General features: G+C 38.7%; 1 protein-coding gene across 2 annotated transcripts in view; it reads right to left on the bottom strand.

Annotated features, from left to right (window-relative positions):
- CPQ (carboxypeptidase Q) overlaps positions 1-22,624 on the bottom strand; it is a 147,852-nt gene that overhangs the window by 43,799 nt on the left and 81,429 nt on the right. For both annotated transcript variants that reach the window (XM_059864224.1, XM_059864232.1), the window contains exon 5: positions 11,618-11,729. In XM_059864224.1, the coding sequence (XP_059720207.1) occupies positions 11,618-11,729 (112 nt within the window). The remainder of the gene's footprint in view (positions 1-11,617; positions 11,730-22,624) is intronic.

The raw sequence follows: 22,624 nt of genomic DNA, 5'->3' as shown, positions 1-22,624 counted from the left end.
GTTTTACGATGGATGCAACATATAGAGGGGTGGGTAGGCAATTTTAAAATGAAGGAAAACTTACACAAATAAAATTGTGCCTCTTTCCTTGTTATCTGAATAAATGACTTATTATATAGTATTAAAAAGAAAGAGGCTATCAGAATAAAAAACCTACAGATGAATTTCCAAATCTCCAGTTTTTTAGAAAAATGTATTATCTTTTTATCTCCCTTCTACCTTGCCCTTAACTGAAATAAAATCATAGTTTATCACAAAATAGCATTTTGGTGATCAGCCTCTATATTCTTATGGTTTATCTCAAGCATAAAAGATACTGTGGGCTTGTGGAATCACGAATTAAATGAAATCATTGATATGGTTGATCTATGACTAAGGATATATCTGCAGCAAGCACAGCAGGACACCTGCTCTATTACACTCCCTCTGTGCTGGAGTGGCTGCTATCCTTTCCTTCTCCTTGGGTACCACAAACACTTCTGTCATACCAATGTGCAGGGCTTATTGACTCTATTTTCTGTTTCTTTCAAATCATCATAGATTGCCCACATTCATAGATAACAGCAGCAAGACCTGAATTTTATGTCCTACATGTCTTGCTCATGCTTAACAGAATTGAGACATTCCCACACAGCAAAACTGAAATGTAACATTTTGTACATGTAGAGACAAATCATAATGGCCTGTCACATATAAAGCAAAAAAATAAACCCACTTCATTCTCAATATAGCCTACTAGTCAGGAAGGGAAACTTGAATCATAGTTTTAAAATCAAAATAGAGATCAGTATACTGTATCAGTTTATATTACTATAAACGCAAAATTTCCTTCAGTAACTATTTTCCTACTTTATAAACTTAAATCCTTACTGATGGGGAGGATCAAGGATCACAAAGATAAAATATTTTCTAAGAAAATATTTTCTAAGACAGTGTGTAGATGGCTAACAGGCTTCTTCAGTGTCATTTTAACACTGATCAGCTTACAAAACCATAAAAAGCATTCACCTTTGTAAAAATAGATATTTTCCCTGAAGATCAAGGCATTGGGATCACACACAAGCAAATCAAATACCTTTTCAGCTTATATGAGGCATACAAGCAAACTGCAAATGGATGTGAGTAGACTAACAGGTGTCAAGGTGCCAGCCTCAGCTGGCAGCCAAGCCCCTCACAGCTGCTTGTTCACTCCCCCACCAATGGGACAAGGGAGAGAATCAGGGGGATAAAAGCTAAAAAACTTGTGTGTTGAGATAAAGACAATTTAATAGGGAAAGCAAAAGCTGTGCTCACGAGCAAAGCAAAACAAGGAAATAATGCAGTCCTAAGACCCTGCATAAATGGCCTAGAAAAGCCTTGATCTGAGCATAAAGTAGAATAAATTGCACTGCCAATCTAGGGAGGTGATTCTGCCCCTCTACTTCCCCTGGTGAGACCTCACCAGGTGACTGCATCCAGCCCTGAAGTCCTCAGCACAGGGATGACATGGACATGTTTAAGTTGGCCCAGGGGAGGGTCACAAAGATGATCAGATGGATGGAACTTCTCTCCTATGAGGAAAGGCTGAGACTAGAGAAGGCTCCAGGGAGCCCTTAGAGGAGCCTTCCAGTAACTGAAAGGAATCAACAAGGAATGTGGACAGACTTTTTAGCAGGGCATGTGGCAATAAGGACAAGGAGCAAAGGTTTTAAACTAAAGGAGGGTAGATTCAGATTAGATCTAAGGAAATGCTTTTTACAGTGAGGGCAGTGAAACACTGTCACAGGTTGCCCAGAGAGATTGTAGATGCCCCATCCTTGGGGAAATTCAAGGTCAGATGCAACAGGGCTCTGAGCAACCTGATCAAGTTGAAGCAGTTCCTGCTCATTACAGGGGTGTTGGACTAAATGACTTCTAATGATGTTTTTCAACCCAAATTATTCTCTATATTCTCTTACTTTTAATATATTAGTGACACCCTAAGTCACTAATGTACTTGATTTAGGAGCTACTAGGGAGAGATATATACAGATATATCATCCTCAAGTATTGTCCTCTGCTGCACTGAATATACACAAGCTATGGCCTTTTCTGCTTGGTTACCCTGTGGCTTGGAATTTCTTTAAAAGGTATTAATACAAAAATATTCTATACGTATTTATACAAAAAAATACCAAGATACATAATGATGTTGCTAACATTCTTTAATTCTTATTACACTCCCTACCTTTTCCAAATTTGGAGCTGATTAGACATGGGGGATTTCCTGACTGTCATTAGTTGAGATATTTCAATCATGCATGCACTTCTCATAAAATACCTGCAATTTCCATTTTACAGCATAAAATAAAAATAAAACTAGTATTCCACATTTTGCTGAAGAAGATAAGAGCTCATCACCAAAAATAGTGGTACAATCTGCTAATACCTGATTTGTGTATCCTGTGGTATGGGCAAGGAAGAGAAAAAGCTCTTACAGCTAGCAACATGTTTCTCTGCCTAATTTCAAAGAATATACATACAGAAATAGGCTGTAATCAATAGGATGATAGTAATAACACAGTTAATTTAAGATGTCCAGACTTTTCCTCTGAAGAGTCCTTCCTTCCTCTTCCTCTAGAAGAAATCTTCATTCTAAACCAGAAGGACTTTGGCTTTTACTCTTGTTAGAAACACAGCCCTCTATGGTTTAAACAATTGACCTAACTACTGGTGCAGAGAAGTGCCTGTATACTCATTTATTGAAGAAGATTTTTTTTTTTTAAATTGAGTGACAAATAATGATTTCACAAAGAAAATCATAGAATCATAGAATGGTTTGGTTTGGAAGGGACTTTAGAGAGCAATTGTCCCTTGTCCTGTCACTACATGCTCTTCTAAATAGACTCTCTTCATCTTGTGCACTTCCTTCAGGCCACAATCAGGTCATCCCTAAGCCTTCTCTCCTCCAGGCTGGACAATTGCAATTCCCTCAGCCTTTCCTCATTAGGAGAGGTGCTCTGTTCTTGTTATCATCTTCATGGCCCTCCTTTGCACTCACCCCAGCAGGTCCACATCCTTCTTATTCTGGGGTCCTCAGAGCTGGATGCAGCACAGGTGGGGTCTCACAAAGGGAGACCAGAGAGGCAGAATCCCCTCCCTCACCCTGCTGGCCACGTTGTTTTGGATGCAGCCCAGGACATATTTGGCTTTCTGGGCTGTAAGTGCACATTGCCAGGTCATGTCCACTCTCACCAATCAGTACCCTCAAGTTCTTCTTCACAGAGCTTCGAAGTTAAAAGCTTCCAAAAACAAGGCAAAGAACAGCTGAAAAAACCATTTTTAGTACTTCTTAAACCTTGATTATAACATATTTCTAATTCTCTAGTTAGGCTCAAATTAGACATGGGAAACAGCTTTTAGCTTTGGAAACTGTCTTTCTTTTCTTCTTAAACCAGTCTAATGCAGTGCAATCTCCTTGATTTTTGCCTGTTGATAGCTTCTTTTTGTGGCACTGAGGACAAAGCACTGCAAAAAATAGCACTGGGAAGCAAGTAAACCTCTGAGTGTCGAAAGTCTGGAGTAAGGAGAAATGAGGTCTGGAGCAGAAGAGATGAAGCATTGCAGGAAGACAGAAAATGGTCAGGTCTGGGGCTTGGGAGGGGGAAATCAAAGTGGAGTGATGAGCCAAGCTGGATACTGCAGCTCAGTCTGGCCTGGGGCGGTCAGCTTGCTCAGAAACATGTCCTGGGGCTTGAGAGGACACGACTGCCACTGGCACAGACTGTGAGCAGCTGTTTGGACAGGCCCTTCAAAGAGGGCACAGGGGCAAGGCAGTGCCCAAGGTGAGCCAGCCTAGGGAAAGACTGGATTTGCAGAGCACTGGCAGCCTTAACAGCAGTGCAGCAAGACACTGAGATTACACAAGCAATTTTCTTTTTCTGTTTTTAGGGAGGCTGATGATCTTATGACAGAAGGGCAGATTTACAGAAGAGTGGAGAAGGGAAATGTGAGAGGTTTTAGATAGATTTATTTTTAAAAAGCAATGCAATATCCAAGAGGAAATGTCAAGGAAGGAGCTGGGTATACAAGACTGGAGGGGAAATCTGTGAATGATTTGCAAGTCTAGTAACTAAAAATAACATGTATTAAGCCCTTTGACTGGGGAGGTGAGGGAGAGAAGAGGGAAGCCAAGCCCAGAGCCTGGTGCTTATGGGCTGCAAGTCAGGCAACAGCAGTGCCAGAGAGAGGGTTTCTCTGTGGACACCTTCCTGCCACCTGGCAGCACAGCTGAGGGGCACTTCAGATGAGAAGTGTGCCAAATGTGCTTGTCTGCACATGGGGTTTTAGACTGAGAACTGTTTCGTGACGTGTCATGAAGCCATTACAAATCATGTGTACAAAAAAAAAAAAAAAAAGAAGGAAAAATAAAAAAAGGAGAAGAAAAGGAAACACAAACTTGCCTGTGTAAAAAAGCCAAGCGCAGAATCAGCAGAGAACTCCCCTACCCCATGCCTAGCTCTGGTCCTAGCTCTGTAAATGTGTTCTCTGAGTCCCACAAAAGGAATAAGACATTGTCCATGTTTAAAACACACTTTATTCCTCTTCAGGAGCACATTCTTCCTTAAGGGTATTTGTGATCTCATCAAACTGTGGAGCAGAAAATGCAATGTGGGGCCCACTCCCACACTCCATGGGATTACAAATATCAGACATGGTTTGATCTTCATGAGAGGTGGGTCTGAATTCTGCCTCTGCTGCCCCACTCTTTGATGACAAAACAAATCTGTTAGGCTATTCTGAGAGCTGATGAGTCAGAAAATGAAGGAGGCACACTTCTGTCTCCATACTGAAAATTTATACCTTTAAAAAAAATGACAGCAAGGACAAGATGCCCCTTACTTCATCTGGGAAGGATTTCAGCACTTCACCATGTCAGCCATGTTAGAGGCTTGAAAAACAAAACCAATAACACACAGCAGCTAGCATTGTCAGGTTTTAAAAGATTTTTATAGATAATATAAAGCTCAGATTTTTTCCTGAATTTTCTGGGTAAATTAAATCTTGCAGAGAAGCAGCAGTCAACAAGACAGAGAGCAAAATTGCTATGGAGGGCTGTATATCTAAATTTACCACCAGATTAGCAACCTTTCATGTTTGTAGTCGCCCCTCTGCTATGTCAACACAGTATGAAAATTGAAGATTTAAGTACTTGCTAAATATGCACTCAACCAAATGTTAAAATGAAGGAATAAATGCATTTGTAGTGTAACAGCATATGCAGATATTGCATACCACGAAGATTTAATAGAATTGAAAATGTGAAGGTCAGAATAAAACACTCAGCCTTGGGAAAGTGAAAAGAATGTAAGAACAAGAAGGTAATATCAGGCATATTTGATTAAAGAAAAAACCCCATAAACTGTAAAAGTAGTCATTTAATTATATTTTACAACATATCTTCTAGACAGCAAACAATTACACCACTACAAGAAATTCAGAAAAATGTTTAACAAAATATTTTGCAAGCACATTAAAATTGCATTTATTCGACTTCAATTAAACTAGCAGAAAAGGAATTACTCTGTTGATCATATTTTTAATAACACATATCTTTAGTCCTCATATATTAGCCAGTGAATTTGGACTGGATAAATGTAGCTTCATACAAAGACTACAGTGAACTGTACAAAAATCTGTCTAATGGTTTTCCAGTTGCATTAGTCATGGGTATAATTCAGATGAGAGTTACAATTTCAGTTTTAAATAAGTTTTAAAGGGGAAAAACTGTCTAATCAACTCCTCATGAGTAATAATAACTCCATACCTTAAAATTCTTACATGCATTGTTTTAAAAACATTTCTGTATTTTTCGGTGTCTTTCTCCTACAAAGCAGTAATTTGGTCATGCCAGATCCATGTCTACATCTACAGGAAAGCTGATTTATAAAGCCCCAGTTAGCTTAATGCTGGCAAATAGACAAAGAAGAGAAATGGCACCTATCGTCTATCACCATACATTTCTCCCTTTTTCATGTTTCATCATCGTCTAGGAATGCAGGAAAGCTCTGTAAAAGGTGTGATGACTGGGATTAGATTTTGTCAACAATCATTCTTCCTTCATCAAGCTACTCTAGCAGCTATCTAGCTCAATCACCATCCTACCCTGGCTGTGAAAGAGGAAAATGTTCTCTGTTCATCTACTTGACTGCTGGTATTCACTCTGGCAGCTCCCCATAGCAGGTGTTTTCTTACACGGAAGAACAGGACTCTCAGAAGCACTTTGAGGCACAGTCCAAGCAGAGATTTCCTGGTCTGAGGCAGCATGCAGACATGATTGAACATGAGCTCAGTGTACAACACAACAGCACGAGCAGGGAACTGTTCCCTCTGCATCACAACCCACCTCTGTGGTGGTCTTTGGAGGGTAGCCTTTCCTGGAGTCTGCACTGACTACTTCAGTGGAAGCAGGGGTGCAGATAGCATTCACTGGCAGCTCCTTACACTGGCTGCAGTTCAAGCAATGAAGAAAAAGAGGAAAGGTTTGTCATTTGGCAAATTCACAGCTCAGCCATTGACTTCTGAAGTTGTCCCCAGATTGAGCAGGAAGTAGCTCATGGACAGGTATGCACCTCTGGGCTTGGCAGGGCACCAAGAGCTGGCTAGCAATGAAGCAAGAGAGACCCAAACATAGCCAGGAAAAGGTAGAGAACACATTTTTTGAACAAGGAAAGCGAGCTTGTGGGTAAATGTTGCTGAAAGAAACCTGGGATGTGAACAAAGAACCTGTTGACTGTTTGATTCCTCCTGTGCTAGCAGAGATGGGACTCTGAAAACAAACTAGACTGTAGTGTCAAGTAACATACCCCATCAGTTTCTCAGCAGGAAAAAAAAGATTCCAGATGTTTTAATTAAAAAAAGACATAACAATTATAATTTCTGAAGTTTTTCAGAAGAAAGCACTGAAATTCATCTAACAAAATCAACTGTATTTCTAACACCAGTAGGCTCCCTACTGCTGTTAGGAGACTTAAAATACTATATTTGGAAACCTGACACTGCCATACAACCAGCTTCTAAAGATCTTTCTCTATTATTGTCATTATTCAGTTCCTTCAAGCTCCCTTTAGGGATGAAAAGCCCACATTTCCAGCACTAGAGTGTGAGGTGGCTTTGGCAAGGCTGGAGGATGGCAGAACACCTGCAGCCTCAGCTGGGAAATGCCCCTCAGCCAAGCAGTGTGGAAGCACAGCTGGATTAGGAGCAAAGAGGGAGCACTGGCTAAAGCTCTGAAACCATTGGATACATACTAACTGCTTCTTGCTCAAGCCCCAGTGCAGAAGTATGACTCCTGAGCAAGAAGAGCTGCAGGCTTGAAATGGTGGGAAAGGAGGACACATATCTCCTTCACAGAAACTGACAGCCAACATCCAAAGCAGGATCAAGTCCTGCAAACTGTCCAACCAAAGATAAAATATGGCAGCAAAATAGATTTTGTGTGTTTTTATGGTGATGTTCTATGTGTAGCTGATTATTTAGTCTTTTATCTCACCTTGTGTGGGAAGGGACATGAGAAGCTGTGTTTCAAACAACACCAGAACACTAACTGGACCAACATGAAAATGCTGAGGCAAATGGCATTGGCCAGCTCCAGAGATGCTCTTCCTTGCCCATAAACTAACAAACTAACAAAAGTTTGGAATTATAAATGGAACCTAAAAACAAGTTGGGTTTGAGATTTCTAGGCTGTAATTAGCAGCACAGCTGTAGTTCTATAAAACTAGAAAACTGCAATTTGCTTGAGTGCTGTCTCTCCTACAGCTTCCAAAGGCCCTCATCACACAACATTACAGCTCATCCAACACCCCATGGATTCCCTCAGCTTAATGATGGGAACCTATTAGCCTTTCCTCTCTAAAACACCTCCAGTGTCTTCCCATCATCTCTTAATTATCCCAAATAACGTTTTCAATACTGCCATGGAGATATTTGCAATCTATCACACAGAGTTTGCAGACAGATAAAAAGGAAAGAGACTGGTGATTACCACAATGCTACATTTTGTTCTGGTAACCAGGTGTTTGCCATCTTAAGGAGAAGAATAAAAGTGCCTTCTTCCTGCCTCTCCTTAGGGGGACATAAATGCACTTGCCTATCTCTCCTCAGTCACCCACTTGAAGAGTATAGCAGAACTGCCTTTTCTAAATATTTTCATGCCTCCATCAAAATTAGTTAAAATAGATCAAAAGATTAAAGCCTGCAGAGGGCTGGGCAGGGTGGCTGCTGCCAGACATCACAGAAGACAAACTGCACGTTGCACAAGTTTACTGCCATGGACACTCTGCCTGCAAGTGTAGAATGGCAATTTCTTAAGCATCAGAAATCCTCAGCTAAGCACAACAGCCTTGGCTTCCCTGAAGGAAAGGGAGTTTACCAGTTCAGACCAGTTCACAAACTGCCTCAGTGACTTTTTAAAAATGTCTTTATTCCCAGTAGAAGGAATAAGGAGTAATAACCAGTTAAAATGTTCATCTGTCTTCACAAAAACAACTTCTGTAGAAACATTTCCAGTTCTTTCTTTTTTAAGCACATCAGCCATGAAGCAGCTTGCCACAGATCTTGCCTATCAGTGGCATATGTAAGCTTCAAGAATTTATTTCATGCTTTTCTTTCCTTTGTGCTTCATTACACTTCATTATTAATGGTGAGAAAAGACCCCTTTGAACACCAATAGTCAGTACGACCATTACTTAGTGAATTTTTCTGAGATTACCTACCAGCAAAGCAAGCAGCCATGAGAGTTTAGTTCATACAGAGAACTTGATATGGATGCACTAGGGAAAATGCTTCTTTTTACTCTGGTCAGGAGACGTCTACAGCCAGCATGGGCACCAACCAGCAGGTGCACAAGCTGCTACTGGAGTTTAACTATACACTGCTGAAGGGGATGTTTTGAGAGTGAAATTGCAGCTGCACAGAAAACGTAGCAAGATTCACCTTGTTGAAACATAGCCATCTAGAAGCTGAAATTTGCTCGGAATTTGGTGCCTGTGCTTCCTCCCTGAAGAAGGATGAGAGGGAATGGCACCACCAGCAGGTACCCCCTTCCCATCATCCCACTGTGGAAGATGAGCAGAGAGATATTACAGCTATTGGAAGCAAAGTATTCAAACAGACTGAAGCTTTCCACTTGTTAGCTCTTCTGCTTTCCAGAGCCAACTGAATGGTTAGAACTTTGAACAGTGTTCAAAAACTACAGCAGATCACAATTGGCCCTATGCTTTTAAGGTACTACTCTTATGAAATGGATACATGGGATTTTACGTCAATAAAATACTTTCATTCCACTCTCTGCTAATACAATGCAAAACAGTTTCAGTTCAGTCTGACTTTCATGTAGTTGCCTTTCCCTCAAAAAAGAAACAACATTCATGCGAAGCCAAAATGGAAATAGAAAAAAAAAAAGCTACCAAATGTTGGAAGTCTTGAAAACTATGTAAAACTACTTCAGATTGTGCTGGACTCGTACATGTCCTTGTAGGGAGTGTGTAACTATTATGGTGTCTGAAAAGCTAGAAAACTCAAAAGCAAAACAAAACTAAAAGAAAAAAAAAAAAAACAGTATAGCACAGAAATTGCCACCTCAATTAAAAATAAAAGCTAACACTGAAGATTCAGGAAATATGAGGAAGTATAAAGGTCAATATATTAACTAACTGATTTACTTAGAAATAAAAGCAAGAACTATTAAAAATTTTACTTGAGGCAAGGAAAAAACCTATTGCTTAAAATAAAGTCTTACCCATCTTAAACCATAATTTTAATGATTTTTCAATTAATTCCATGTATTTGGTCTTAAGCCAATAGCTATTAAGTGGTTTTGGGAGGAGGCTATGTTGAAAATATGGAGTTGCATTTAAACTATAATATTCTTCAAGTATTACATGAAAATTTCAGAATCCAAATTAACAGGCATAATTTGTGTCCTGTCCATAAGACATGTCCAAGGGTCACAGTGATATCATGATGAAATGCTATTAGACCATCACTGAAAACCCTGCTTTAATAGTGTAATAGTATTTTGCTTTCATGAACCCAAAGGTCCATGCCAGAGGTACTGGTGTTATTTCTTACTGCACAATATAAATTAACATTCTAGAAATCATATTTCAGAATGCTCATTTCAGCTTGAGGATCATATCACCACAGCTGTAAAATCAGTTATATTTTGGTAAATGCTGACACAGTTTTATGGCTACACAATGCACCATGGCTTTAAGACTCTCTGGACAAGATGAAATATTTCTACACATCCATAGTCAACTGTATTTCAAATGTATTTGGTGAACTAGTGTGAGACTAAATTTATCAGGGTCCAAAAGAATATCAAACAAAGTCTCCACAATGCAAAACACAATGCTCATTCAAAACACAATCTGTGGAATTTATTTTAAATAAAGTCATTAATTTGTTTCTCACACAATCTTCACTTTTTTTTTCCTGTCCTTTTTTCCTTTTTTTTGGTCAGATTTTAAATGCCTAAGATATTAAATATGCATTAACCAATCTACTATGGAGGCCAGTTTGTGAAAGGCCCCTTGGTTACCTACAGCTATGAAGACCCAGAAGCTCTCTCCCAGCCTTGTGTTCCTGCAGAACACTGGTACAAAGAGAAGAGCAGAACACAACAGCTGCCCAGAACAGAGGGCATCAGCAAAGGCTCCAGCATTTCCCAGCTGAGAGAACAGCATTTCACCAGGTTACACAGCAAACACACAGGCTACTACCAGAGGAAATCAAATATTTAAACAAGAAGAAAGCGATGCATTTCAGTCATGTGTGAAGGGAAACCAAGTGAATAAAAATTATACAATGCCACCATGTACTTGCCCTTAAGAAATACACAACAGCTAATTTTTAATGGAATGGAGTACCCAACACAGGAGAATAACTTTCTTTTCCTTGAAGGTGGAGGAAACACAGACAATTTTTCCAAGCATCATAAAAAAAAAATAAATTAAAAAACACTAAAAGAGGGAGTACACTTGGATTCTTTGTAGAAGAATCCTATTTAGTTTGCTTTTAAAAGACAAAAAAATTTAAAAAGACACACTTTGTTTTGGTTACAGATTGATAATCCAATCATTCCAAAGCTGGGAAATTGAGAGATTAGAGGTTCAAACAATGCAAAATAAAGGAATAGAAACTCACAGGGATGTCTGATGTTCACGACTGCAGTATGCAAGCAGCTAATCACATGACAGAGCTTGTCTGCAAAGAGCTCTTCAAGAAGGACTGAGATTGTTGAAGTGCACAAATCCTTCCACTGGGAAGCAGGGAAAGATAGTTTATTGTTTAAAGCTGCCAGGGCAGGAGCAGCAGCTGATTTTAGTTTCTAATGAATACACTGGGCATTCCTCTTGACCACAGGTGACATTTGAGGAAAAGGAATAAGGAGGACAAACAGATTCCGTCTGATGAAGGAGGAAAAGTATAGCAACAATCTAAAAAGTCTGTTTTGAACTAGTTTTGAGTGGTATAGTGACAAAATGAATATTTGTCCTCAGAGACATAGATAAAATAGAAAATCCAGTTTAGACATCATACAAAATGTCCTGGAAATGTAATGCATTAAAAATATTTAAAATTAAAGATTTACCCAGATCCTTAATGAGTGATAATGCTTCCCATGATATAAATGCTCCACCACCATCATCCATAGCTCCCTGCCCAACGTCCCAGCTGTCCAGATGTCCACTGACCAATACAACCTGGAAAAGTAGTTATGAGAAAACATACCTACATGAAAATCCTGAATCAGAAAATTTTGTTTAGAATTCAAGTATTTTAATGATTTTGTCACAAAGTTGGCATTTTTGTTCAGAATGGGAAGAAAGAAATATTTCAAATAAAATTAAACATTGTTCTCTAGGTGCTGAATATTAATCTATAGAATCTTAAGGATTCTACTACTTTAAACCACTGTCTAAGGGAAGCTAGATAAGCTGTAAGAAATGTTTAAGTGAAAGGTTTTATGTCTTACATTACAAAAGTACATACTTTCCAGTGATGCTGGACTACTACACTGCTGACTGGCAAAATTTTCTTTCATATTCCATCTGTTTAAGCCCTTAGGCATGAAATTTGATTAGTCCTATTTTTGGGTGCATAAGGAAAAAATATGAATGTAGACTGAAGCATTCTCAGAGGTTTTTGTTTTATTATATATCTATGGTACTTGTCACAGAGGACCTCTAATTTATTACTGGATCCCCTATGTGCTACAACAATGAGAAGATATTTTATAGTTCATTAGTCATAAGAATATTTTAAAACATGGTAGCAAGTCCCAGATGGTTTTTCTGCAAAGAAGGTTTTGTGACTATAGTAGAGAATAGTAGTATGGGCACCTCCAGAAACATCTACTTTCAAATCTGAACCCTTCAAATGTTGACAAGTAGCATCAGACAAATTCCACAAGTCTGACAGTTCCCCAGCTGGGCCTTGAGCTGAATGGCTGATGGATCTATGGTTACCATGGAAGGGTCGAGGAGGGACAAAAACTCTGAGCCAAGCAGGAAGTGTGGTAAAATGGTACAACAGCACAAAACCAAGAGCATGATGTGTTCAACCTATGACACCTCAGCAGTAAGGAAAAACTGAAGGAGACCCTGGAGCATCCATCTGTTTTCTGCTCAGAACTGGCCATACACAACGGGATGCTTCCTACTCTCTGGTTAGCTGATGTTGAGCAAGTCTCAGAGTTGTGGGATGCAGAAAAATGTAAAAAAAATTTAATTCTTCCTTCCACCTTCTTCTCCCTAAGGGATGAGGATCTCCTGGTATGTTATCTCATCTACCACTCACCACTGGACAACTCGTCTAGCACTGTAAATGAGAACATAATGCATTTTTCCTGTTGTAACTCATGGAGGGCAAGAGTCTATGCTGTAAAGTATGCAGCAAACATTGCAAGGAAGTAACTTGGAGCCCAAACATGAAAATCTCTAATTTCTTCTTCATGTCAGATAAATCTAAGTATGTTTTCAGTAGTTATTAAAATAATGGACTATCATGGCAAGATAAAAAGTATCAAGTACTCATCATACAACACTGTTTTTTCATCTAACCAAACACAAACTCAGGTAACATAACTGAAATACCCATAGTATTACACAAAGACCATGAGAAAGTAATAATCATACCCATTGAACTGCCATGGGTCCAACCAGAATGCACCAAACCACTTTAAATTTAGAAAATAGTCTGTGAGATCTTTATAAAAGTGTGTGTTACAAGAAACAGAACAGTCATGCCTTAGAAGCAGAAAAAGCTTGTGATCAAAATCTGAAGAACAACTTACTCTTTCCTTCTCACGTCTCAACTCCCTTTTCTGGTTATCCAGCCTTAACATGTGTTTGCTTTCCAGCACAGACTCATTTTCTTGGTAGAAAATAGACATGCTGCAATCTTTATTCCAAAACGTCCCCTCCTTCAAAAGTGCTTAAACTTGGATGGATGGCCCCTCTGTAAAAGCCTCAGAATTTCTCAGGGGTATTCCTGTGATTTTGTGATTTAATGTCATGACCCTCAAAGGGCCAACACAAAAGATTGCAAACAGCACATTTTCCAGGGACACTGCCCTGCAATAGAAGTACTTAATAGCAACATAGCTTGAAACCAGATCATCTGAGAAAGGCAATACCAGCTTTGGAGGTAGAAATGTTCCTGAAATGAGAGCAGAGAAGAGAAATGCTCACTGTGGCTGTTCTTTTTGCTTTCTTCTGAGAGAGGACTGTGCACGTGTTCACACTTGCTGGTAGGGAGGGCAATGCATGAATGAATTCTGCTCTGTGTTCTAAACATGCAGCCCCACTGCAACTTGCCTATGCAGGAGAGAGCTCAAACACCACCATGCCTTGCAGCCAGCTGATGCAGATTCAATACAGTCCACTCAATAAGGAATCCACAAATAATAATAATTTTTTTAAAAGAACAGAAAAGGCTCTGAGTGAAAACCCAGTTGTCTGTGGTATAAAGGACATCTATTCCACAGCTTCAAAATCACCATGCGGCTTCTTTGTTCTTGAAGCAAAAATTGGTTTTAAGAAAATAACTACTTTGTCTCCTGGGAAACAGAGCTTCAAGATGAAGTGAATTATTTAGAACAAGTTTGTAAACTCATTGAGAGACAACTAAGTTTACAATAGGATGCCTTTTCTTTAGCAGTGAAAGAATACATCACTAACGCTGTTGCCCAGGAGCAATCTCAACAGTGTCTGAGAGGGAATTACTCCTCTCTTCTGTGGAGCAACACATATTGCAACAGCAGGAAATTCTGAATTAGAAGAAGTTGGTGTAATCTCATTTGAGGTTACAGACTCCAATAGTAAAGCTTCTTCACCAACTCCAAAACACTACACCAAAACAGATCAAGGTTCAAGTGGATTGAGAAAGTCAGTTAATTTTATGGATGAACTTCAACTTAAATTTACTGAAGCTATTGCCAAGAGCAATTACATAAATACAACCAATTGTACCTCTATGTGAAAGTTTCTTCACAACAGTTGTTTTTTTCAAACTATCATGTTTTTGTAGCAGCTGCTGAAATGAAAGTTTCACTGATCATGCTGATAGCCATAGACATTCTTAAAATAAGACACAGTTATAAAATAGCAAAACCCACTGTGTTTATCTTGGTTAAGTAGATGGAATGTCTCTCAGCAATGAATGGAAATATTTCTGAAATTCAGCCTAAACCACTATATTTTTTAAAGTAATATAAAATAATAGCATTAAAATACTCTGTATAGGTGGGCTAATAACAAAGGCAGTTAAAGCTATCAAGGACATATGATTACTGCATTTTCCACATTGCTTTCAAAGCTGTTATGTGATTCTCAGCTCCAAATCTACACAGATACTAATAACTTATACAAAACAACCCTATAGAAACACCAGAAGAACACAAGCATTGTGAAGCAATGCTTGTAAGTATCTGTAAGTATAAGTATTTGTTTTAAATATGCAGAGAAACCACTAGCAACTGTACAGGACAGTACAAATACATCAATACATATTGCCAAATTGACTAAAAATAAGTTTGGAATAAGACAGCTTGCATGCAACATGGCAATTTATGATTAATCTTTCCTATTCTATTTCCTTCTGCATCAGCATGATGATTTCTACAGGCTGCCTTTAGATCATGTGCAGCATTTCAGTCAAGCATATTGAAATATTTTGAAAAAAAATTAATATTCTAAACACAAGAAAATTAGGAAGAGGAACCCCACATTCACATACATGTGCATATGTCATCCTTTTCTAAGCAGGATGGTTTATGCCACTAAAAAATAATCTCCCATCCCATATGTAGTCACACAGGCCAATTGCATTTATCCTGCAACAGCTTCATAAAATGCAGATGAACTACCTTCTGCTTGATTAAACAGAATTTTAAGAAATGTCTATCCCATTTTTAGTTAAAGCAAAGGCTTCTTTCTATGAAACCTTAGAGATCGTAAATATTAAACATTAGGAAAGAACTACAAGCAACATTTTCAATAATTTCATTTAATCTAGAATAACATTTGTATTAAGTTTTGAAAACCACCATGCAGACGTATTTCATGTCCCTGAGAGAGATGTATATCAAGTAATGCAAGAGTAATGGAAGAGTAATGATTCTTCATCATTGCCCTTCATGGATGAAGAAGACTTCATGGGTGGAGGTTTGGTTTCACAGAACAGGATTTTTATTGAATTAATCTGCCTATCAACATATTTCTCTTAGAAAAGCATAGTAATAACTTTCATACATCAACTTTTCTTTACATCTTCCTCCAGCAGACTGTGAAGATAAGGAGTACCTTAACTTGCAAGAGGACAGAAAACTTAAACAAGCATCACATACACAAAGGATCACATAACCACAGAATCATGGAATCACAGAACCAGTAAGTTTGGAAAAGACCTTTGAGATCATCAAGTCCAACCTCTGACCAAATTGCAGAGCTGGACACAGCACTCAAGGTATGGCCTCACCAGTGCCCAGTACAGGGGAAGAATGACTTCCCTGCTCCTGCTGGCCACACTGTTGCTGATACAGGCCAGGATGCCACTGGCTGCCTGGGCACACACTGGCTCATGCTCAGCCTGCTGTCAATCAGTACCCCCAGGTCCCTTCCTGCCTGGCTCCTGTCCAGGCACTCCATCTCCAGCCAGTAGTGCTGCATGGGATATGACCAAGAACTAAACAGGATATTAGAACCAGATCAAGCAGCTTTAGTCACGACACATTCAAACCCCAAGCATCTGTATGCCAAAACACCAAGCTTAAACAGTGAAGTCCTCTAGACTATAACTCGACTTCTTTTCAACTCTTCATGTACATTTTCAGTTAAATAATGCTAGAAGTTAGTTGTTTCCTCAGGAAGCAAAGGTTTACAGTGTTCTCATCCAGTTCACAATTACCTGGAAACCCATGAAAAACATTTCTACTCAAATTTTTGTGGTTCGCTTTTTGCAGTTTGCTTCCAAGTAAGTCCATCTGAAATTCTAAGTACCAAAACAAGGTCTTACATTTTTTAACTGGATATTTTCCTGGCAGGGACCCTCTGCCAGTGCAGGGGTATTTGTGCAATACTTACCTTAAACATATAAACAGTATATAAAGTTGATTTGTGTTTGGACCAAAATTAGAGGAAAACAGAAGTCAGATAAGAATTAGGATCCCCTATTTAATCCAATTTAAAAATTGCCTATAATTTCTCTCCCTCCCCAGGTACTCATTACTCATTTTTATTCTCACAAACATTCTCTCACTTCACAATTTCCTATTTTCTCTAGTCCCAACAAAATTTATGGCACTAAATAAACCATGACTAAAAAACTCTTGATCCCAGCTTCTCTTAACAGAGGAACCCAGCACCAAATTCAGGCCTGTGCTCCTAAGCATAAGGGAATACATTTTTAGTAATTTACACATTTGGATAGCATAACAGCTATGAAGAGCCAGATGGCTTCAGTTTATAAGGACTTAGAGATTTTCTTCATTTCACTGTGTTAACAGCATGAGAATAAAGGAAAAAAGAAAGGCAGCATATCATGTACCTAACTAGTGGGCATATAAAACAGCTGGCAGGACTAAATTTAAGCCCATCATGCTGAACTTGCTTTCAAATCTATGACTAAGTAAAGTCTTCATATACACAGATTTACAAATATAGAGTAGTAAATATAGCATGGCAATTTTAGGATGTATTAGTATCATCCACAGTAGTAGCTTCCAAATATATTTGGGAAAGCGGCAACACCAAGCAACATGCATTTGTGCTCCTTACCCACACAGCAAAGCTGGCACCAGTATTCACAGCATCCTTCCTTAAAGCACTTCTTAATCTGTAGACTATATTTCCTTTCCCCTCTCTTATGGGGGGAAAGGAAATATATAGCTTTTTTTGCCCTGACTCATTCTCTTTATACTCCACCTCAAACCTTTCCGTCTTCAAGTCATACAGCAAAGCAAATGCAACTCTTCCTACTTGATATTTTGTGTCCAGGCAGAACTTCATTCCTGCATGCAAACCAACATTCCTCAAGTTTTAAAATATTTATAATTGTTATTTAATTTGTATCATGCAGCACAATTCTGTAAATCAGCCCCTTGGCTTTTCCACCAAAGGCCTTCCAAAACCTAAACAATCAGAATTTGTAATCCTGTCTGCTGTAGCACCACACTGACTGCAGCAAACACATCACATATCATCTTCCATTCTGGAATCCAACCTAGCTCTTCCAAGAGCAGGATAAATACTTGACCAAAACTTCTCAAGCACTGCATTATAAAGATAACAATTGAAACAGTTCTTGCTGGGACACTGTGTTTTGTATACATTATCATTATTCAAACTCAGCATTTCAACATTTGAGGAAGACAGGATGACAAAGCTGAGTGCCCATCAGCAACACAGAGTACTGAGTACTGTAACATAGTACATATGGCATGGGATTAGAGTTAAACTAACAAGCAAGGTAAGATATACACATAATGCATATATTTGAATATAAAATCTCCTGTATTTTAAGATGTGTGGGGCACTGCTACCAGAAGAAAAATACTTTGTCCAGTAATGCTTAAACACAAGCCTACTCTATTGTGTGTAATTTTATCAACTTCAACAGCAAAATTCAAGCATGGAGCTATATCAGAGATATTCAGTTGTAAAAAAATTTATTTGATTAAAACTCTTTATGACAGTCTAATCTGCCCATTCCCCAAATATTTGTTCTGGGCTACAAAGATTTGTGTGTTTTTGTACTTGCCTTTAAGAAAACACTAACTGCCCCGAGTTAAACTGCAATTAGATTAAATCATGCCCTACATGTAAATCAGGAACATCACCACATTTAGTGGATTTTATTTTGTATATATAAGGCTATTTCTTCAAATTAGTTTTAGCTTTGGTGTCCAAATAATATGACTTCACTGTACAGCTCCTTTTATTAGATTTTATGCACATTAGGAATGGTTTTTAAATAATCAGTCTAGCTGTCTCAACTAATTTACAGTCCTAAAGATATAGTGAAGTTCAGAAGGAAAAAAAAAAGATTAAAACAACAACTGTCTTTTCTACTTAATATGCAGTGTATTAAGTCTTAACTTCCAGGCTTCTGATTAAATGACAGATCTGCACATGAAACAGAAGTGACTCAGTCACACAAGAATCCAACCCTATTATTGCTAAAAATCTGATTAACCTTCAAAGAGCCCCTGTGTCACAACATACAGTAAACTCTATAAAGTTGAATCTGTACTTTGTGGAAGTGATTGAAACTAAAGTGTTCTTGGAAAGTACTGCAATCAAACCTCCCTGTTTGAAGTGAATCTCAAAACCACTGAGTAGTTAATAACTAGTAGTAGTAAATGAGCTGGTATCATTTATAGTATGTATGACAGTGAAGGAGAAAATTAGTCTGAAAAGAAATTATTACTGAATTGTAGTAAAGGTAACAAGACATAGAAAATATATGAGCATTTGAACGATAACCAAGTATTGAAATTACTACCATTTTCAGATTAAATGTTGGATTTTAAGACTTAGAATTTCCATATTTAAGTCCTCCAGTGTCTTTTATTTCCTATTCCTGAGCTAAGACATTTCAGAAATAATACCACTCTTCATAATACTCTATTTTGAAAAAAAGGATTTAAAATTACATATTTCAACCCACTTCTAGAGGTTTTAAGAGGAAAAATTGCAACAGTAACTACCTCTAAACAAAATCAGGTATCACTGAAATATCACTTACCCTTGCATAAAGAAGATGTTCTATCTGCTTTTTTCTAGTTCCAAGATCAGCAAAGAATCTCTGCAATACCCCTGTAGGAAAGCTAAAATGGCATCTGAGTTCATGTGAAGACAGAAGCTCTCTTTTTTCTACACTTATCAAAGGAACACTTCCCTTACATATATAGTAGATAATTTGTAAAACCTAGAGTATATGTATTTATATATTTTTCACTTCAAGGATATAAAAGATTCCACATTATTACAGATTTAGCAATGTCCCCAAATGTTCTATCTTTGAAATTTCTTTTTTCAGATATCAAAACTAATCTCAGCTAAAATAAACACTAACATCCAATGCTACTTCTTTTGCCGAAGCATTTACAAAGCCTACTTGTACACAGTGATACTAGGCATTACTAGCAAGCTTCCCTTTTTAAAACTGTAAAAACAGTAGATTTTTCTCCAAAACAAATTACAAATATTGTTTCCTCTCAAGAACACTAGAGGACCCCTAATAAGTCATAACCTTGCCTCACTAGCACTGCTTTAGAGCATTGTGATGACCTAAAATGTCCTGAAAGCCATCCTGAGTAGCCACCTCTCAATTGTCCTCAAGAAAATAGACTTTACAAATCCCCCAAGAAGAATGCTGATGGAAGCAAGTCAAAACAACCCTTACATGGCTGTGGGAAGAGCAGAGCACTGTAAGAAAGGAGGCTTAAAAATTAACACTTATGTCCCTGTGCAGACAGCAGGCATTAGAGAAAACTTGAGGTTGGAAGGGACTTCTGACTGTGTATTGATTTCCATATCCTGCTCACAGCAGGATCAACTTGTATCTGATCAGTTAGAGTTTTGTCCAGTCAAGTTCTGAAATTTCTCACATTAAAAATGCTCTAACTTCTATGGAAAAACTGTTTCAGTGTTTACCCTTAGGAAAATAGTTTTTCTAATACCCATTATAACACAAGACTTTTTTAAAAAATGTGCCCTGTTGGGCTATCACTGCAGCATTCAAAAGTCAAACTGGATTTTGAATGTGGTCAGCTGACAAGCCTGCCTTGTGAGCCACACCTCCAGATGCTTTTGTTATTCATCACCACCAAGTGAACACAATGAAATTGTTGCATCTTACCACCCCGTGGTCCCTCACCATTACACATACTAAAAGAAGTGCTAATCATGTAATCTGTTCTCCCAGAAGTGTCCACTTCTACCGTCACAATGACCTATTGGAACTAGCAATGCCACTTGTCCTTGTTTCTTTATAGTGGATAGTGGCTCCAGGCCTTTCTGTTGTGATAGCAGAGACTTCCTTCTCTCACAGGCCTGTGTTCACAGCCTGTGACAGTGGCTTTTTTGATCTGTCCCTCTTACTCCACAAATCCTCACACAGGTTAGGTTCTTGCCATTTCCTCCATGCCCACAGGATTTCATTGTCTAGTATGCTAAAACACTCAATTAGTCTTTCATTTGATTACTATAACCCTTTTTTATTTTTATGGCTTATCCTACATTCTTGGCACCTGCACAAGTTTTCTCAGAATTTTGCTGAGATTATCCCCTTATTGTCACAGGGTTTTTTCTAAGATCCTCATTATTCATTACTGATTTTTTAATCTGCATGTAACATTTTCCCATACATGTTGCTTCTAAAGTGTACAATAAATGTCTCAATGCAGCACTAACTTCAGGCATTCCCAGGACTGCAGGAACCCACCATGGAATAAATCCATGAGGGAGATGCTCTGTTAGACCTCATAATTATAAACAAGGAAGAACTGATTGGGAATGCAGTGAAGGTCTGCAGTAAATATAAGATGGTGGGGTTCAGGATCCTGAGAAGAAGGAGGAAGGCAAATGGAAGGATGTGAGCTCTGGTCTTGGGAAAAGTAGCGCTTAGCCTGTTCAAGGATCTGTTTGTAAGAATCCTATGGGAGACAGAGCTGGAGAGAAAAAAAAGAGTCCAGGAGAGCTGGCTGGTTTTCAAGGAGCATGCTGGGGACCAGCTGGAAAGCAGCTTGGCAGAGAAAGGAGCTCAGGGTCCTGGTGCACAGCTAATTGACCATGAGCCAGCAGTGTGCCTATGCCATAAAAAAGGCCAACGGCACCCAAGCTGCATCGGGCAGAGTGCTGCTTCTAGGTCAAGGAGGGTGTTCCCTCCCCACTACTCAGCACTGGAGAGACACATCTCACACATTTTTGAGACACATCTGTGTGCTATGTCCAGCTTGGAGCCCCCCAGAAGAAGAAAGACGTGACTACACTGCATCACAGACGTGATGGAGGTGTCACCAAAATGGCACAAAAAACAAAATCTCTCCAACAACATCTTTTCAGTGTTAGAGAATTCAGGCATTACTTTATTCTGGCCAGGATGTTGTTCTGGCCAGAATGTGCAATAGAAATAATTTCATCCACACATTGCCCAGGTTGTGCAGTGAAAATCATTCCATCACACATGGTTCTTTACTAGATTTATACACACAAACCCAGAGCAATTCTTTGGTTCCATGTTCATTGATCCCAAATTACACAATTCTTAGTATTTGGGTTCCTATTGGTTATTGATCCCTTCACCTTTGATGATAATTTGGTCCTCATTCTTTCACCCCTTTATTGATTTTTTCCTAGACCAAGCATCTCCAACACACCAGAGGATGATGTTCGAAGGTAATCTTTGTTAATGTTCACTTATTTCTTGTGCATCTTCTGGCAACTCCCAGTCCATTGAGGTGTTCAGCTCATCAGCCCTCACCCAGGGAAGAGAGTCTTTTGAAAAGAAACTTCAATACCCTTCTCCCTGGGCAAAGAAGAACTAACCCCTGACTAAAGTTAGTTTAAAAAAAAAAATTGTATCATTTCCAAAAAAGGCAACAGAGAGCTGGGACTGGAGAAGAAAAGGCTTCAGGATCTCATTGAAGTGTATAAATTCTTGGTGGCAGATGTAAAGAAGGGGAGACAGACTCTTGTCAGCAGTGCCCACTTACAGAACAAAAAACACCATGCAGAAACTGAAATAGAAGAAATTCCACTTAAAGAAATAAGCAAAAAAATCTTTTTTGCTACAAGGGCTGTAAACTTTTGTCCTGAGAATCTGTGGGGTCTCTGTCCTTGAAGATATTCAAGACCCAAGCCCTACACAACCAGTTCTAGTTGACATGGCTTTGAGCACAGGGTCAGGCAATGTGATCTCCAGAGGTCACTTTTTGTAATTATGACTGATTCCAGAAAAACTAATTCACATTTTCTTCTGGATCAATATATAATCCACATTTCTTTTGCTCAGAAAATTTCATTAGAGATACAAAAAGCAGAACACAACTTGGAAATCAATTCTACCAAAGCCCAGTATGTCCTTCAAGATCCAG

Source organism: Haemorhous mexicanus, chromosome 1 (assembly GCF_027477595.1).
Source record: "Haemorhous mexicanus isolate bHaeMex1 chromosome 1, bHaeMex1.pri, whole genome shotgun sequence".
Lineage (NCBI taxonomy): Eukaryota > Metazoa > Chordata > Aves > Passeriformes > Fringillidae > Haemorhous > Haemorhous mexicanus.
This window is presented reverse-complemented; position numbering and strand designations above follow the sequence as displayed.